Source organism: Salvia hispanica, chromosome 4 (assembly GCF_023119035.1).
Source record: "Salvia hispanica cultivar TCC Black 2014 chromosome 4, UniMelb_Shisp_WGS_1.0, whole genome shotgun sequence".
Lineage (NCBI taxonomy): Eukaryota > Viridiplantae > Streptophyta > Magnoliopsida > Lamiales > Lamiaceae > Salvia > Salvia hispanica.
The window spans coordinates 53,051,225-53,069,613 of NC_062968.1; the positions used below are offsets into that span (position 1 = coordinate 53,051,225).

An 18,389-nucleotide genomic window follows, 5' to 3' on the forward strand; every position below is an offset into this window, starting at 1 on the left:
TTAGCAAGACCAATGGTTAATGATGGCTCGTGCGGTTTTGCAAGAATACGAAATAATGAGATCACTGATGTAGTAAATGATGCGAAGAGATGCAAAAATGAGAATAGAAAATGATGATGCAATGATTAATCAATATTGAAGAAATTAGGAGATTCGAAGGGGGTAAGACTTGTAAGGAATGCGTCTAATTTTGAGAGTCTAAATCAAAAAGTAGAATTCATATTGGTTTAAAATTTGCTCGAATTTCTATGCGTGTATGAATTTTGCTCGAGGAATAAAACAAGAAAAAAAAAAGTTGATTGTGCAATCATAATCATGGTATTTTGTTTCTCATTCGAAATTTCCAACTTTTGGAGAATTTTATGATGAATCTACACGTGCACACACATACAACATTTTATTTCTTACATAAACCACGTGAATTATCTATACTATAGTAGTATATATTAATAAAAAAAAGATACCGTATTATTTCCATTATAGGATTGGTTTAAATTGAAGAATTTTGAAAAGAAAAAACAAAAATAGAATATATATATATATATATATATATATATATATATATATATAAAGCCATAAAAATATTTGTAAAAATGATCTTTAATTTGATGAATTTATTGATAGACCCCAAAGAGTGAAAAACATACCCCTAACGCGAAAAACTACTATAAACCCCCCCAAAAAATACGAAAGGGTAATAAAATATACCTTCAAACGTACACAAAATTCCAAAACGACGAGATTAAAGTATAGCTGAGAATTATAAACAGAAAATCATAATTAAAAGCAAAAAAAAAACAAACCTAGAAAATGAAAACGTAAAATCAAACAAATTTGATTGGTAGCTTAATGAATTGAAATTAATACTCCTTGTTTTCCTCACTTAGAATGAAGTTACTACATAACGAGGGTTAATTAGATTGTGTAATCTTGTGGTTGTCTATTATATGAAAGTGTGATGTGAAATTGATATATGTAATGTTATTTAATGTATGATTGATTATTATTGATGTAAGAATTTAGAGTACCTAAAGAAAAGTATTGTAAAATGTTCTCATGTCCAGAACTTTCTTTCTACATTTAATGACCCAAGTTTACTTAATTGAGTTTCAAATGTTAAAAATTCCTATTATAAATGGATATGAAAAATAAATAATGAACTGCCCCAGAAGAAAATTATGGCATAAAATGGTGAACATATGGGTATAATATACGGTTTTATAACACTACAATAAAACGACCTATGAAGACATTTGATGGTAACTTGTATTTCTAAATATACCACTCATGTTTTAAAAAGTATTTTTATTGTTGGTGTCGCAACTAAAAAAACAAAAAATTAAGTTAATTTGTCATTAATTAAAGGACGCTAGCTTTCTTTTGGGTCCTAAATTATTGACTTTTTAAAATTTCCAATGCAAATAATTATGTCTCAACTATTGTGTCCTTAAAAGATACTGTAAGTTTTTTGTAGTAAGCTCGAAATCATGAAAATAAAGATACTTCTTTCATCCACCAAATGTTGTCCATTTTGGTCATCCAAAAAATATTGTCCACCTTGCTTTTTCTCATTTTTGGCAAGTGGATTCCACTTTCCACTAACTTATTACATTCACATTCTATTATAAAACAAATATAATAGTATATAAAAGGGTATTCACATTCCCCTAACTCTTTTTTTTTTTACATTTTTCAAAACACACACAAGGCAAATGTTGACGACATATAGTGAATGGATGGAGTACTATATAATACTCAATTTATTCCATATTAGTTGAGTTATTTTGTCATTTTGGTACGTTCCATAATAATGGAGGCATTTCATTTTTAGTAAAAGTCAATTCATTTCTACTTATTTACTTTTCTCTCTTACTTTATTATCACTTTATTTTTATTTTTTACTATTTTATTATCCTTCACTTTAACTCATTTAACGTCATTTTTCTTAGATTATTTGCTAAATAAATGAAAAGGAGGGGGTAATAGTCAACAATTTCAAACAGCCACGTAGGATTAGATGATGACAGTCGTAACCGTAGGGGAACATTGTTGACATCACCACTTCTGTGAGATCGACTCAACTTTTTGTCTTCTAGTGCAGTTGTACTCTACTACTCCGTATAATGCATGTCGCAATTGTACACGTCTAACTTCCACATTTTATTATTGCAAGTCGAGTATGATATCAAGATAAACCCTTATATTTTAATTCATTCTTGCAAAAAGAAATTTTACTACAGTAGTATATTTTAATTCCATATTGCTATATTGTGGGTTCATTTCTTTAAAGATTACAAATTAATAGTACTATATTATCTGCATCAATTTTTTTGTTTTAATTTTAATTATTTCAAAATAAATAGTACTCCCTCTGTCCCATAATAATTGTCACTCTTATTAAGGACACGGGTTTTAAGAAACGTAAAGAAAAATTAGTTGGAAAAATTAGTGAAATGTGAGACCCACTTTTTTATATTGGTTTTAAATAAAATGTGAGTGAAGTGAGTTAGTGGAATGTGAGACCTACTTATCATTTATGGTAAAAATGAAGGATGACAATTATTGTGGGACGGACCGAAATAGAAAAGAGTGACAATTATTGTGGGACGGATGGAGTAGTTAATTTATTTCATTTAAAATTTTAGTTACATTTATATTTTATTTTATTCAATGTACATGTCAATCATATTCCACATATCTAGGATTTCGCTCTAATCTAGTAAAATAACTTCAAAATATAAAAAAGGAAAGTGAGATTTTTTTGAAAAATAATAAAACGTAGTACATCTCTTTTGAGATGAAAAGAATAATTATAAAGTATTCAGTGTATATCTTAGTGTTTTCCTTTAAAACTCTTGATATCCATTAAATTTTATAAAGTGGTCATTAATTTTAAAATTTTATTTAGTCATTTAAGCATTTGACATCTAAAAATTGAGCAGATAACCAATTGATCACAGACTGCAGCTGAAACCTTCTGCAACTTTGTTAACGATTGCTCGCACTTCAATGCTCAAAATACTAGGGCAGTTAAATTGAAATGAAATTTATTAGTAGTGAAAAAAGTGTAGTAAAATGTATAGTAAAAAAATGAGAGAAAAAGAGGAGGTGAATTGTGAAGAAGGATCAGCAACAGTGCGTAACGGCGCCATTGCCGCGCCGTCCGGCTTCTGTCTTAGTGTGAAAACGAAGCAAATGAGATGATGGACTATTTCTGGCCCACCTTTGACCGCCACGTGTCTGCATTACACCCCAATTCTGACACATTATTAACAGTCCAACACTGTGCATCCACATACCTATAATTAGAACATTAATACGTAAAAATAAGGAAAAATACCATTTATATTCAATATTTTACACGTGTTTTAACCGTATATATATACATACGCAAACGATGTGAGTGCTACTGGGTGGAGACATCGCCATTTGAGGGTGATGGCTGAAACTTCAATGAGATGGTAGAATAATTAATACTCCTTCATAAATTTACTATTCACAATTTTACCAAATGTTATACTAATAATGTGAAGAAGTTCAAAAAATGTAGAGTACATCATAAAATTGTATACTTCCATTTAAACATACTAGGTCGAAATATTGTAATTCGTATAGTGCTATTAATTTTAGAATTTTGCAGTTACAACATATATTCTTTTAGGAATTGAGAAATATCAGAAAATTACTCTGAAATGGCACCATTTAATCGATACGACATCATAGTTTTACAACATGTACATTACAAGTATTGTGACAATTATATTACATACGTTCAATATGTAAAATTAGTATTATTTGATGGAGAAAATAGATGAGATTGCATTAAGATTGCGTAGGATTAATAAACTAATCAATTTACCTTTGAGGTGACGAATAATCACCCATCCAGTCGGATGGTTTGGAAGATTAAATGGTAGGCCGAATTACTCGTTTTAAGTCGAATCATAGATGCAGAGCAAATATTTTAAATATATTAAATTATTTCATAAGTAATATCTTATCAAATCACACACCTCTTTTAAAGTTTTGAATTTGCTTCTACTAGCTTGTGAAACAAAATTTACATATAATATTTTAGATTTAATTCAACTAAAAAAAATAGAATTTCTAATGCGGCATGCTCAATTGTCAAACGCCAACAATGAAATTCATTGAGGAGCACACAAACACGAGTAATTTCCAAGTCATTAATCTAGGAATTGGCAAGGCCTTGACGTTTTCTGCAAGAAAAAAGAAATTATATTTAGAGATATATGTCGCATTTTTTAGGCAACAATGCTTATACTTAAGTTTCCAGCATTGGATGTACATGTATACAATTATTCGACCTCACCAAATAAATATTTAGCCGTTTGACTTATGTAACACTGATTATCTTCCCTAGGTTTTGCATATGTAGGAGTATGTATTATTGTATGCCTACATGTATGTCATTTATTGATCATCAACAGTGGAGAAAATTCACTAAGTCAAACTATTAGTTCAAACTTCAAAATTCAAACAATTAAAGTTGTAAAGCATTAAATATTTGCGCATCTATATATGCCGCTTACGGGATTAAATATTTGATAATGATGATTGATGAGAATGTGGGCCATATAAATTTTCATTAAAACTTAAGCCCATATTTAGTCGAAAGCGACACAAATGGCCCAAGCCCAACCCCAAAAATAATGATTATACTTATAATAGAATAGAAAGACAATTATTTGTCATTGGTGATATGATTTTTTGTGATTCAATGATTGCAAGTCTAAACTTATCAAAAGAAATTTTTAATATGGAAGTGTAAGATGATGTAAAATTAATCACGGAGCCAAATAAAAAATTAAGTATTTTGCTTAAGCAAAAATTTATTTCTAACCATAAAATAAAAATATAATAACAGCCGCCTATGCTTAAACATCCTTTATTTCATAATTATAGAAAACAAAAATTTTTAAATCAAAATTCTATCCGTTGATACTTGATACCGGCAAGACCTAGATAGAATAAATATAAAGAGCATATTTAGTAACTTATGCTTAAGAAAATGGTTATTTAATTAGAATACTTACCTTTATAGTATTTGTACCTAATGATAGGAACTCGTCGTTCATGTAAGTAGGAAAGCAGTAGTAGATAATAGTTTCAACTTTTTTGTTAGCATATAACAAACTTTTAACAAATTAGCTATACAAAAGGGACAAGTACAATACAGGCCCTAACTTTTGGACTTGTGAATTTGAATTCTACAGTACATTTTTTGATAGTTTTTTATATCACTTTTCTATGTTTCAATTTTCTAGCTAAAACTTTGATGTTAGTTTTTATAGTCTTGAATTTTATATCCAAATTAAATTAGATATTTCCTTTAACAAAACCACTCAACTAGTTTTACTAAATTCTTTTTCCAGTATAAAGTCCTAATTGAACTAATCAATTTAGTACTGGCCATTTTCCGTGAAACAAATTGAAAAACATGCATTGCAAATTTGCAACATGAAAAATTGGGTGTAAAACTTTCAATTTTCGCAGGAGTACTCCTAAAATATTCAAGTACTTTTTATGTTACTATAGAGTAGAGGCATTTATTTTGTACATGGAAGTTATATAACAAAAGTTATTAGATTTTCAACTAGGAGTATATTTGTGAGGACATTCAAAGTTAATGTCTTAAATTCGGAGCTCATCTTAGAGTCTATCTTCATTTCTTCCTACCACATCAGCAGCTCATCCTAGAGCCTATCTCTGTTCCATGCAATGGGAGCTCATCACATAACCTATCTAATTTCCACATCATCACTATTTTATATATTTCACTTTTAATTGTTGGTGTATATATAGGGAAAAAAAGAAAAGGAAATCGTCACGGCCGCTGGATTGACTTCAGAGCGGAGGCGATGAAGAATGGTGATCGGCCCCCTCACCACAATGGGGTCCGATGATCGGCGATGGGGTGGCCGATCACTCGGCGGTGGCAATCGGCCTCCATAGTGAATAATCTGAAGGGTTGTTTGGTCCAAAGCTACGAGAAGGGTTTGCAGAAATATTGTGTAAATAGGCTTTAGGTTTAGGGGGAAAAATAATGAGCAATCACTTCAACTTTGATTGCTGCTTTTTGCCATATGACACTACTTTTTGCAGAATTCAACTATTCCTTTCCTAATTTATACACTACTCGAACAGTAGCGAATGTTACTTTGAATTAAAACAAATTTTATACTCTACGTACTATAGCTTGTAATATAATTATATATACGTTTGGACTATTTTTTGCAGAGTTGGTAGCCTTTGTCAAATATAGCAAGTACTAAGATGAGTATTCAATACTACTGTTGCCCAATTTTATTTTATATCTTTACATGAGTAATAATTTTTAAAATTGTTATACAGGTACTTATTACCAGTGGCGGATCTAGGGGAGGGGGCAAGAGGGGGCGGTCGCCCCCTCCGTGCGACTATTTTCCCCTTATCGGGACGTAAAATTACCATGTCTGTTCCCTCCGTTTGCCTCCGGCGTCGCCCCGAACTACAAAAAAAAATTAGCTTCCACAAAATTATATTCCGCCCCTCCGTTTTCGGATCCTGGATCCGCCACTTCTTATTTCTATTAATGAATTCGTGAGAACTCATAAAAATTTACTAGTAAAGATTTTCATGACGAATTTCATTGGTACGTTTCAATTAAAAGACTGAAATATATAATTGATTGGTTTTGTATTATGATTAATCATTAATCAATAAAACATCGAAACTATAATTGATTAGAAAATGATAAGGAAGTTGTGGGCCCAACTGAGTAGCCCACGTGTGTTAGGGGATAAAATTTCAACCTCGATATTGGTGGTGGGCTTGACTTGGACTGAACCCATTCAACGTCATTTAATTCGTTATGACCGCAGCCCATCAAATCCATTTAATTCAACAAATAGGTTAAATTGTTCCTATTAAAATTAGTTTTAAAAATTAGATAAAGAGAATAAATAAAATATGAGTGTATAAGATGGATAAGTGAAAAGAGGATTAAGAACAAACTAAATGAATTGATTCTTGCGAGAAAAAAAGAAGAAAAATAATTCGATTACAATGGAACAGAAACAAAATACTCCTATGACTCAATTGCAGGGTCGGAGAGTATAAAATATTCAAACTGTTTTAATCTGGAGTGACTCAACTTGATAACATGCTTTATTCAATTTCGACCCTATACGTTGAAATGACCAATGATTTTTGTGGGTCCTAACTCCTAATCGGTTCTTTCTTTGGTGCATCAGATGAGAAACTGAGCATTCAGACTAGAGGTGTGTCTGTGAAAAGTTATTTCAATTCTATCATAGTAAATCATAAAGTATTTGCACTAAAAAAAGTTGGGGGAAATTACTTAGTAAAATGGGATATATCAAGCACTTTCTAAATACTTTATGTTTCGTTATTTGCTTCGTCGGCATATTTCTCCATCTACTTTCCAATCACTCGAAGGTGAATCTAATTAACCTCTATATCTATTAATAAACGAGCTTTATTAGTTACTACTATATACCTTTGCCCTCCGTCCCCGAAGAATATGAACTATCTTTTTTTGTCCGTTCCTGAAAAGTACGAATTTTCTAATTTTAGAAAATTAAAACAACATATTACCCCTAAACATCATTTTATTTACAACTATACCATTACCACTAACAACTTATACCATTAAAATAATGTGGACTTCACTCTCTACTAACATTATTTCCACTATCATTTCTCTCTCTCCCTTACTTTTCCCCTTATTCATTAAAACTCATGTCAAACTCGTTGTTCATACTATTTGGAGATGGAGGGAGTAAATTTATTTATCTACGGTAATCCAAATATATATTTAATCTAAAAGAAACAGTAGGGTAATATACTGCAGTACGTACGTAATAAAGTTTCTATCTAATACTACTAGTAATATTTGTAAAATGTGTATGTGTACTCATACATTAGTCACTAGCTAGTCATATCATCTCCAACTCAACTACAATTGCGATTGAATTGTTTGACGTAAAAAAGGACTACTAATGATAAAAAAAGAGAAAAAAAAAACTTGTATAGATAATAGGTTTTCAATTTTAAACTTTATACATGGACATTTCAAAATTCGCCAAAACTAATTAGTTGTTGCATCTAGCATGCACTGATACACCTAAACTTTCACCTCTATTCTTGGTACTACTAATTAAAGTTATTATATGAAATAATTAAGGTGTCACCCATTGAACAATGGATCACTTAATTAACCACAAAACCCTACAATCATTATTGGACAAAAAAGAGCAAATAATTTTGTCATCACCATAACCTCGGTTATAGTAAAACTACTTGTCTGTCAATTCAATCATGAGTAACATTTATAATCATATTTATTGAAATTTTCTTTTCATTTTGTTGGGACATTTTTCAAGAATTTGATCTAAGTTTGAAAATAAGTAAAATCAGAAATACTCCCTCTGTCCACGAATAAGAGTCTCGTTTTTCTATTTTGGTCCGTCCATGAATAAGAGTTCCGGTTCATAATTACCATAAATGGTAAAGAGATCTCACATTTCACTAACTCATTCCAATCACATATCATTTAAAACTAATATATACAAGTAGGACCCCTATTCCACTAACTTTCTTCCACCCACTTTTTTTAAACCCGCGCTGAAATAAGACTCTTAATCGTGGACGAAGGGAGTAGAAGCGTAGGGGGCTAGGGTTCTGAGTGAGTAAACGCTCTCTTTCTCTCTGTCGTGTGAGAGAGAGAGAGAGAGAAGAGATTGATGGAAATGACAGCAGAAAAGACTTGGGAGTAGTGGGAGAGACGATGGGATGTCTGTCTCGCACGTGGGAAGTAGTGAGATGATGCAGATGCAGTTGCAGTGGGTACCTGCGGCGGTTCAAAGTAATGCTGTCCCTTGATTGCCTTGTTTTGCTTCACGCAATTTATTAATTTCATTCTCATTTCTGCACTTTGCTGTATCTATACGTTTTACCCATGCACTACCACTCAGTGTTATCAATATACAACCTTAATTTGATTATTAAATTTATAACATTTTCACCATAATTTCGATTTTAAAAAAAAATCTTATATTAATGTGAATTTAGTATGTGACTATTAATTTGAGATAAAATGTTAAATCATGGTCTGCTTAATTCAGTCACTGATCTCAACTCCACATTATACTATACTTTTTTCCAGAAATAAACTGATTAAAGAAAAATGGATCATTAAATCTATTTTGATCTCATTTTTTTAATCTAAAACAATTTATATGTGAATATCTGGCTCAAATCTTTGCTTTTTCTTAGTACTCCATATTGAATCATTAAACACTAACAATTTGAGATTAAAGCTACCCTTGATGTAAGTACTATCAACTGACTCACCACCTAATACAAAATCTTGAGTATATATATGTGTGAGCATAGACACATAACAACAAAGCCAAAAAACCCTATCTTCAATTCTCCTCATAAAAAAAGAAGTAGAGTACATCTTCATCTCATCCATTGAACAATTAAATTAAAGGATGAGCTGCGTGGTTGAGGGAGGTGGTGGTGGGCCTTGTGGAGCGTGCAAGTTCCTTCGACGCAAGTGCGTAAAAGGCTGCGTATTTGCACCGTATTTCGACTCCGATCAAGGCGCCGCCCACTTCGCCGCCGTGCACAGGGTCTTCGGGGCTAGCAACGCCTCCAAATTGCTGCTGCGAATTCCGCCGCACTGCCGCCTCGACGCCGTCGTCACGCTCTGCTACGAGGCCCTCGCTAGGGTTAGGGATCCCGTTTACGGCTGCGTCGCTCACATCTTCACTCTTCAGCAGCAGGTTTTTAATTAATCTTCCACTACTTCTATATATACCTACTCTCTATTTTTCTCAAAATTATTTTCATGTGATGATTTGATATGTAATCTTGTACTTCACCTCGTTATTATAGTGTAATTCTTTTTCACGTATGATAATGATATGAAAATAGGACCTGAATACATCATTTTTTTTTAAAACAAACTATGGTAATATAAATTACTACTCCCAATATTCATATTCCTTTCTTTATTTTTATATATCCTTTCCAAATTTAAAAGTATACGTATGTTAATTAATGTGGATCATATAGATTTTAATTTAATACGGAGTATTTGGTAGTCTGTGGAGCAAAGATCTCATTTTAATGTGGGTGAGTGTAAGGTTTTAGGAGTTGTCTGGACATATAGTAGTAGAAAATTAGATAGATGAAAAAAATATATATATTTGTGATGATTTCGGAAAAATTTAATTTAGGGCAAAGACCTTTTACTCGCCCCAAAACGCAACCACTTTTGGACTTAGTTGCATTAAATGAGTTTTGGGTTTTCTAGTTGGGTTATGGATTCAAAAATGGGCCATGCTTAAATTTAATTGGATAAATACCGACATCACAAGAATGAAAAGAATTTATTACATTTGTCACACAATAAAGTCGACAAAAGACGCCATTTCGTATATGAACGAAAAATTAAATTCTACTACTATGATTTATATTCAATTTTGTTTGATATCGATTTAAAATTTGACCAAAATATGTTGTGCATTTAGGTTGTGAATCTCCAAGCCGAATTGGCGCACACTCAAGCTCGCATCACGACACTTCAGCACACTCCATCGTCGCTTCCGGTGCTTAATTCCTCCATGGTGGAGACCTCGCCGTCGTCGTTGGGGATGTTGAGTTTTTGCAGCTCAGTTGATCAAGAAGTTGAAGATGATGGTGACCTCCAATCACTAGCTCGAGAATACGTTTCCAGATACTTCCCAGGAGTTAGATTTATGCCTCCAACTCCACACTAATTGGGTCACCTCTTTTTTTGTTATCTTTAGTACTATCTATATAGCTAGCTTCATCTCTTATTTTCTTGCATGACTCCTTTTGAGTAGTTACAAGAAAGAAATTGTGGGAAGAATGTTTATTCAGTAATGCCAATCATATTCATAGTTAGTTAAGGAGAGAAAGATATAAATGCGGAGGACCAATCAAGAAGCGGAGATCATGGTACAAATGCTACTCCCTCCGTCCCAAAAATGTTGAGTCGTATTCCTTTTTAGTCCGTCCCAACAAAGTTGCGTCATTTCCTTTTTTTAACAAAAGATAAAACATCTAATCACTTTTTTTTTATTTCATTATATACTTTACCCTCTCTTATCTTTTCTACTTTTTTCATCTCTCCTATTTATTTAATATAAATTCTTAATCTCCGTGGCTAAAAGTTTTGTCTCAATTTTTATGGGGCGGAGGGAGTATAAAATAATTCTCCTTCGTTTTCTAAAAATACGAACTTTGGAAATGACACGAGTTTTTATGCAAATTGAGTGAGTGAGAGAAAGAGAAAATCTGGATAAAGTAAAAGAGATAAGGGAAAAAGTAGTGATACTTATGTTAATGGATTGTGAAATTTATTTTTTAAAACTAAAAGTTTGTATTTTTAGGAAACGGATCAAGGAAAATAGTAAGATAATCTAACAGTGATACAAAAATAAAGCTGACTAGATTCATTGGATTTAAATATATTGTGAAACTTTGTTATACATTTCAAAAATTGAATTAGATGAGAAACCTATGTTCCATTAAAAATGCAATGTTTTTCTTTTTTGGTTGTCCCATTAAAAATGAAACGTTTTCTTAAATGAAAACAACTCTGTCTCTACTTTTTCATCTCTCTTACTTTACTCTCTCTTCATTAACTCATAAAATAACACTACATAAAATTCCGTGCCGATTCTCAATATGTTGCATTTTAAGTGGGACGGAAGGAGTACTAATCTGTATATTTTTCTACGAAATGGAATCGACAATATAATTGTTAAATTTCAATTTTTCTCATTTACTTAAGTAGCATATAAATGAATGTCTTTGTGCGTAGGTTATCAAAACGAGCTTACATAATCAAAATAAAAAATGAAATGAAAATTTCTTGTGTTAATGAAATAGCCCCCATTTCGAACGTCACAAACCCATCGTGTTTTTTTTTTATATAAATCGATAGTAATTAAGAGAAATTGAATTTTAAAGTAGTAGTACTCACCCCGTCCTCGAATAGAACCCCTATTTTTCCAATTCTACCAATTGCAAATAGGAGCCTCGTTTCATTTTTTATTCACATTTCATTAACTCATTCTTTTCAAATTTCACTTAGTATTAATAGTACTTATTATCACTCTATTACTATATGATATCTATGATGCGAATAAGCACTCCTTCCGTCCACTCAAAATGTCCATATTCTTAAGTGACAGTAAAATTTTAGAAAAAGTTATTAGATAGACTAAGGTTGTCAATAATAGAAAAGCCCATGGCCCTGTCCAAGCCACAAAAACTTGGTCGACAAAAAAAAACTTGTCCACCCTAATAGTGGACAAAGCCAAGCCACATATTAATTATTTTTTTCATTTTTCGTATATTTTAACTTATCTAGAATAAAAATTATCGGATTATAATAATTATAAAAAATTCATAATTTAATAAAATATTAAGATTATAAAAATTGTAGAGAAGGGTGTAAAATGTGTGTAATGTGAAAATATGTGGAATGAGGTATTTATAAATAATTTTTATTAAAAAAAATCGGAATTGGGCGGAGCCGCCGCTTTCGCCCAAGAGCCTCGGCCGAGTCGCCACCGTGCCTCTCCCATGGGCGCCCCCCCGGGAGCTGCGGCTCCCCTATTGTGGATACTCTAAGTAGAGTGAAAAAATTGTTGAATACATATTTTAATAAGGAGAGAAGAAAGGGATATTTACAAATATAGAAGACATTTTGAGTGAGACAAACTAAAAAAAAAATGTGAACATCTTGAATGGAAAGGATATAGTATATAAAATGGAACTCATATACTACTCTCTCCGTTCCAAGGAAGATGACCCCTTTCTTGGGTGGCACGAGAATTTATGCAATTTTATTTTGTGTATGAAGTGGAGAGAGTAAAGTATGAGAGAATAAAGTAGTGATAAAGGAGTTTCTATTTTTAGTAATGAATCATTTTAATTGGGACAACCCAAAAAGAAAAATAAGTCATTTTCAATTGAACGGAGAAAATACAAACTTTTTTCCACTAATTTTTCATAATATTTCTTAAAATTTGTGGCTGGACTACTTAGCAGAGTACTCCTTCCGTCACACTTTAGGAGTCTCGGTTTATCATTTTTGGGTGTCTCATTTTAGGAGTCTCGATTGGAATATTCCCTAAATGGTATTAGGCTTCATATTCTACCAACTTTTTTCCACCCACATTTTATTATAAAACTAATATAAAAAAATAGGACCAACATTCCACTATCTTTTTTCACCAATTTTTCTTTATATTTCTTAAAACTCGTGCCGAACTCAATCAGGACTTCTAAAATGGGGCGGAAGGAGTACTAGTTTAGTCAATTTGTCACGTCAAAACTTCTCCACCGATTCCTATTCCTCATTTCCAATAAATATTTTTCAACTACAATTCTACCTTCCACTTTTCCAAAAGTGAAAAGCTATTTGACCATAAATGTGATAAGCATAATAAAATAAGTAATAAATTTAAACTATATATACATAATAATATAACTACTCCACTGTCTTATGCTTATCCATAATATAGATAAACAGCTTATCAAAACAACCAAAAGAAGTACAAAAAATTTAATGTCCCACCTCACAATCACCAACATTAATAACTCTGTCCTAATCACTCCCTTGACCTTAATCTTTTCCCAAACGTTAAAAAGATGAGTGGCTTAATTAGTAATTAAAGCTAGTTTTCGTGGTTTATCATCTCAGCTAAAACATCTGAGAGAAAAGGACACAAGGCAAGGCAGGTCGGCTGCAAGAACCAGAAAAGTTAGACAAATTGCTACTCCTTTGGTCCCCATACATCATTTAATAATGCCTTCTTCTCCTTTAAATGCAAAATATTAATTCTAAATTCAAAAAGAAGCTTTCACATTTTTCCATTAATAAAGATTATTACTTTACCTCCATTATTTCCACTGGATTAATTAGTTTTGTTCTCCTAGATCTTGAATTTCTGAGCCGGGCTCGACTTAATCACATCAGCTTTTGTTTCTTGATTTGTGGGCTTTAGTCAAAATTCGTTCTTGCTCGAGAAGAGAAGTGGAAATAACAAGAAATTAGTTTCAGTTTTCTTGAAAACTGTAATTAGCTGTAAGTGGAGCTTGGAGCTGAGGGGTAGTAATAGTTTACTGTGTAAAAGTGTGAGTGTAATTTCTCCTATTTCCTTTTTTTAAAAAATTTTATGCCAAATTCTTGATTTAATGAGTTTACTTGAGCTGTGAATTTTTGTTCTGTTAATTTTGTCACCTTTGTTTTTTTTTAGGGTATTTTTACCTTCTGTTTGTTTTGTTTGTTTCTGGGTTTTGCATGGCTTGATTTCACTTCCTTATTTTTCATGTGATTGTGGCAAAAGATTTAATCTTTTTGGATTTGGGATGAGGTTAGAGAAGGTTTCAGGTTTGGACATTGAAAAAAATGCTGATTGGGATTTTAGGTGTTTCAAATTGTGGATTGGAATTAAGAAAGCCCATCTTTGGTATTTCCATATTTAGCATATGGGAAAATATTTAGCCTTAATTGTTCACTATTTTAACATTTCTTGATTAATTATGAATCTTTTTACCTACATGTTGTTAGATTTCCTTACTTCTGGCCTTAGAGCAGAATAACTGTTATGAACTCAAGTTTATGTGGTTGAATTTTTTCAAGGGATGTCAGATTTTTAGCATTAGCATATCGCAGAGAATCTACATTAGAGAGGCTATGGATTCGGAGAAAGCAATGGTTTCTGGAGTGACAGTTATCGGGCATGGAGCTCCATCCACATACCATGTAGCTCCAAGGATGGAGAGTTCTGAATTTGGAACTTCTCAAATGACTCCACCAGTGATGAATGCAGCAGGCTCGGAGAGGAAGAAGAGAGGCCGGCCGAGGAAGTATAAGCCGGACGAATCACCAAGCGGAGCTTTTTCTTCTGTGCAGGTATCATCGTCTGCTCCACCTACTGCTGGCAAGGCCTATGGGGAGGATGTTAAGCCAGGTGCCCTGGTCCGGGCCACCACTTCCGAGAAGAAGCATAAGAGTAAAATCGGAACAGAAAAATTAGGTATTAGTATCGCGTTCTGTTTCTCATCAACTGGGGCTTAGATGCATATTTGTTTGAAACGTTGCTTATGGTGTTCTTGATATATTTCATATATCTATTTAACTAGGTTTGTCAGTCACGTTCCCTTCCTTGGAATATATGAGGTTTCAAAATGGAAAATCTTAGTGGCACTTGCTTAATTCAAATGTCCCACAATGTTCATTATTGGTTTATTTGATACTTTGATCAAGTTGCTTATTTCTTCCTTGTATTGTCAGATGACTGGATTGAATGTTCAACTGGCTCAAGTTTTTTACCACATGTGATCACTGTGAATGCTGGCGAGGTATATTTGTCAAGAACTAGAGGAAACTTATCTCGCAGTGTCATTCACTGCCTAACTTATTTATGGTTATTAGGATATCTCATTGAAGATAATGGAGTTCTCTCGACAAGGGCCGCGGGCTGTGTGCATAATATCTGGCAGTGGGAGAGTGTCAAATGTGACACTTCGACATCCAAATTCCTCTGGTGGAATCTTGACTTATGAGGTAGCATTTAAAATTTTGAAATCTCAGCACATTTTCATACTATTAGATTGAATCACAGTGAAAGCAAACAGAAGTATAATTGAAGAATTCTCTCAAGAAATATTCTCATTGTTCGCATTGTCTCCAGTACTTGCTCAAGATCGGATAACTAGTGTTGTCCACTCTCATTTATCTTCAAGAGCTACTACCATCAACAATTTTTAGACTTTTACTGTGTTACAGGAGTAAATGTGCCTTTTTGAATGTATCTGCACCTACGTTTCATCTTGTTCTGGCATATATAAAGAATATGGTATTTGCTTCCAAGTAGTTGGTCTCATGATCAAGATTGCCATTATTAAGATGTGATTGTCTTTTCCTTCCTATTTGACTTGGATGATGAGGTTCAAAGGTTTGTGTATTTCTAATATGTTGCTGCCTCAGATTCGTCTCAGCTAGGGTATAACAATACATTCTGATCCATGAACTTCGACACTCACTCTTGTAGTGCTTTAGTATAATGTTTAGCTTCTCTTATTCAAAGTTACTGCACCGAGCTGAACTAGTGGTCACCATGGAATCATGTGATGTCCATACCTACACGGCACAAGAAAAATGACCATTGCACCATCATTGTTAGTTTAACCTCCTTGTTCAGACTGAAACAACGCAGGCTCAAATATAAGATCTGGAGCAATTGCTTTGTTTTGACCCGATTCCTGTTCCCATTCAGTGGTTCAATCTCTCTAGAAAGGCACCATGACGTGATCTTTGCTGGAATCCACACAGGCATTGGCTATTTTAGTGGATAGTGGCTCAACATTGCTAAATTCTACTTTGCCTCTGTTTTAACCTTAACAAAGATACATATGCGATAATCAGTGTTTCTAATAAAGCATTTTAGCCGTTAGCATTCATGATTATAGGGCTTCTAACCAAATTATGTGTAAGGTCTAGTTGTGTTACATCATTCATAGCTGCTCTTTGCTTCCATTTTCTATGATCATAACTAAAAAGGTTTCTTCCAATAAATGATCTCTAGGGTCTTTTTGAAATCCTTTCCTTTTCTGGATCCTTCACACCAACGGAGATGCCAGACAAATACGGAAGATCCGGTATGATGACCATAACCTTGTCTGGAGCTGATGGTCGTGTCGTGGGAGGTTTGGTTTCTGGATTGACAGTTGCTGCCACTCCAGTAAAGGTATACTTCTATTTCATCTCCCTCTCTCCATCATTGCCACTGCTGATTTCTTGAAGGCTATTTATATTTTCTCTCTCAGATTGTTGTTGCAAGTTACCTAGTGGGAAGTTCCCATGAGCTCAAACCTAAGAAGCAGCAGTACACAGTTAATGCATCGGTTCCGGGTGGCGCCCCTTTGTCGAACCAGGACAAGAATATCTCCGGCACCATCCAAGGGCCTAGCTGCTCCAGCTCTGCTGACCACCCCACTGGCTGGGCAGCAATTCAGACTGCAGAAAAGTCGAGGAGTTCCACGGCCGACATCAATATATCACTGCAGGGATAGTCTTAACAATCAAGATGTTTTACTCTTGGTAGTAACTAGTAGTAGTAAACTTATCATTGTCTCCCTCCTTAACAAGTGACCTCCATGACACAATGCTGCATAAAATTGATGCTCTTTTCACCATTCTTAACATGTATTGATGGTTATCAGGCTTGTGCAATGACAGATTTCGTGTTACGTCTTATTTTCACTCTTACTAATAAACGGACACGTGGATATCGCCAGGCTGCACCAACATTATAAGTCTAAATAAATTGCTTAACATTATGCTACTACTTAATAAGTTCTTGAGTGACTAAAAAATTATGGAGTGGGATAAGATTTGAGTGTCTTCTCTTTGTAAAGAAGTCAACCTCTGATAAACAGCTGCCTTTTAGGTAACTGTCTTACCTACTCTGTAATATAATCAAACTAATGTAATGATTCCAATATTCATTTAGGCAGTGATTAGTAAGCTATGCAGATCTCTCTTTACTAGTTTGATGATAGTCTCTCTCTATCAGATTGTCATTATAATCAAAGAAGAACTTCAACAACAAATAATTTCTTGTATTTCTCTAAGTAATATCACAAATAAAAAGGAAAAAAAAAAAGGACAAAACCTAACAAACATGGAGAAGCAAAAAGGATGTTAAATTCTACTACTAACTTTGACTAGAAACTTGCAACACATGATGTCACAAAACAGAGTATTTCAACATGTTTGTTTGGAAAGCATTCTAATCTTACAATTATAAGTAAGTAGGGAAGAAATTACCAGTCTCTCAAGAGAGAAAAAGAGGAAACTAATGAGAGAAGCCAAACCTACACTCCTTTTTACCTCATATTTAACCATCAACACCTATTTCTTGCTCTTGCTAGAATTCTTCTCTATCAATCAATATTGGGATCATGTCCAAATCTTCATCTCTGTCTTCTGCGTTGCTGCTGCAGCCATACTTGACAGATATAATCCAAACTCAAACTTGATCAGAGATGATGATGATATCTCTGCATCTTTATCTCTTGATCGTGACCGAGACACGATCACAGGCAGCGAGAACGTGGTCAATTACATTGAGGAACATCATGAGTTTAAGTTCAAAAAAACCGATGAGTTTGATGGTGATAGTGATGGATGCGGGTACGAGGGCGACGACGAAGATGACGGAGAGGATGAAGACGATGGTTTGAGCGACAAGATAGAAGAATTTATAGCCGGGAGGAAGAGGGAATGGAGGGAAGAGATTATCAGAGAA

The 18,389-nt window shown here is 33.4% G+C and overlaps 2 protein-coding genes across 5 annotated transcripts; both read left to right on the forward strand.

Moving 5' to 3' along the window:
* The first annotated feature begins 9,521 nt into the window (after positions 1–9,521).
* Positions 9,522–10,874, forward strand: LOC125221390 (LOB domain-containing protein 19). The gene is made up of 2 exons (XM_048123509.1): positions 9,522–9,815; positions 10,566–10,874. The coding sequence occupies exons 1-2, from the start codon at positions 9,522–9,524 to the stop codon at positions 10,812–10,814; spliced, it is 543 nt and encodes a 180-aa protein (XP_047979466.1). The 3' UTR covers positions 10,815–10,874.
* A 3,035-nt stretch (positions 10,875–13,909) lies between these two features.
* On the forward strand, positions 13,910–17,335 carry LOC125223181 (AT-hook motif nuclear-localized protein 1-like). 4 transcript variants are annotated; one of them, XM_048126194.1, is made up of 6 exons: positions 13,910–14,208; positions 14,726–15,113; positions 15,371–15,438; positions 15,512–15,643; positions 16,665–16,826; positions 16,906–17,335. In XM_048126194.1, the coding sequence occupies exons 2-6, from the start codon at positions 14,771–14,773 to the stop codon at positions 17,149–17,151; spliced, it is 951 nt and encodes a 316-aa protein (XP_047982151.1). In that variant the 5' UTR covers positions 13,910–14,208; positions 14,726–14,770; the 3' UTR covers positions 17,152–17,335. The 4 variants fall into 4 exon arrangements, with proteins under 4 accessions (XP_047982151.1, XP_047982152.1, XP_047982153.1 ...); XM_048126195.1 differs by having other exon boundaries at positions 13,910–14,158; positions 14,717–15,113; XM_048126196.1 differs by having other exon boundaries at positions 13,910–14,158.
* The last annotated feature ends 1,054 nt before the right edge of the window (positions 17,336–18,389 follow it).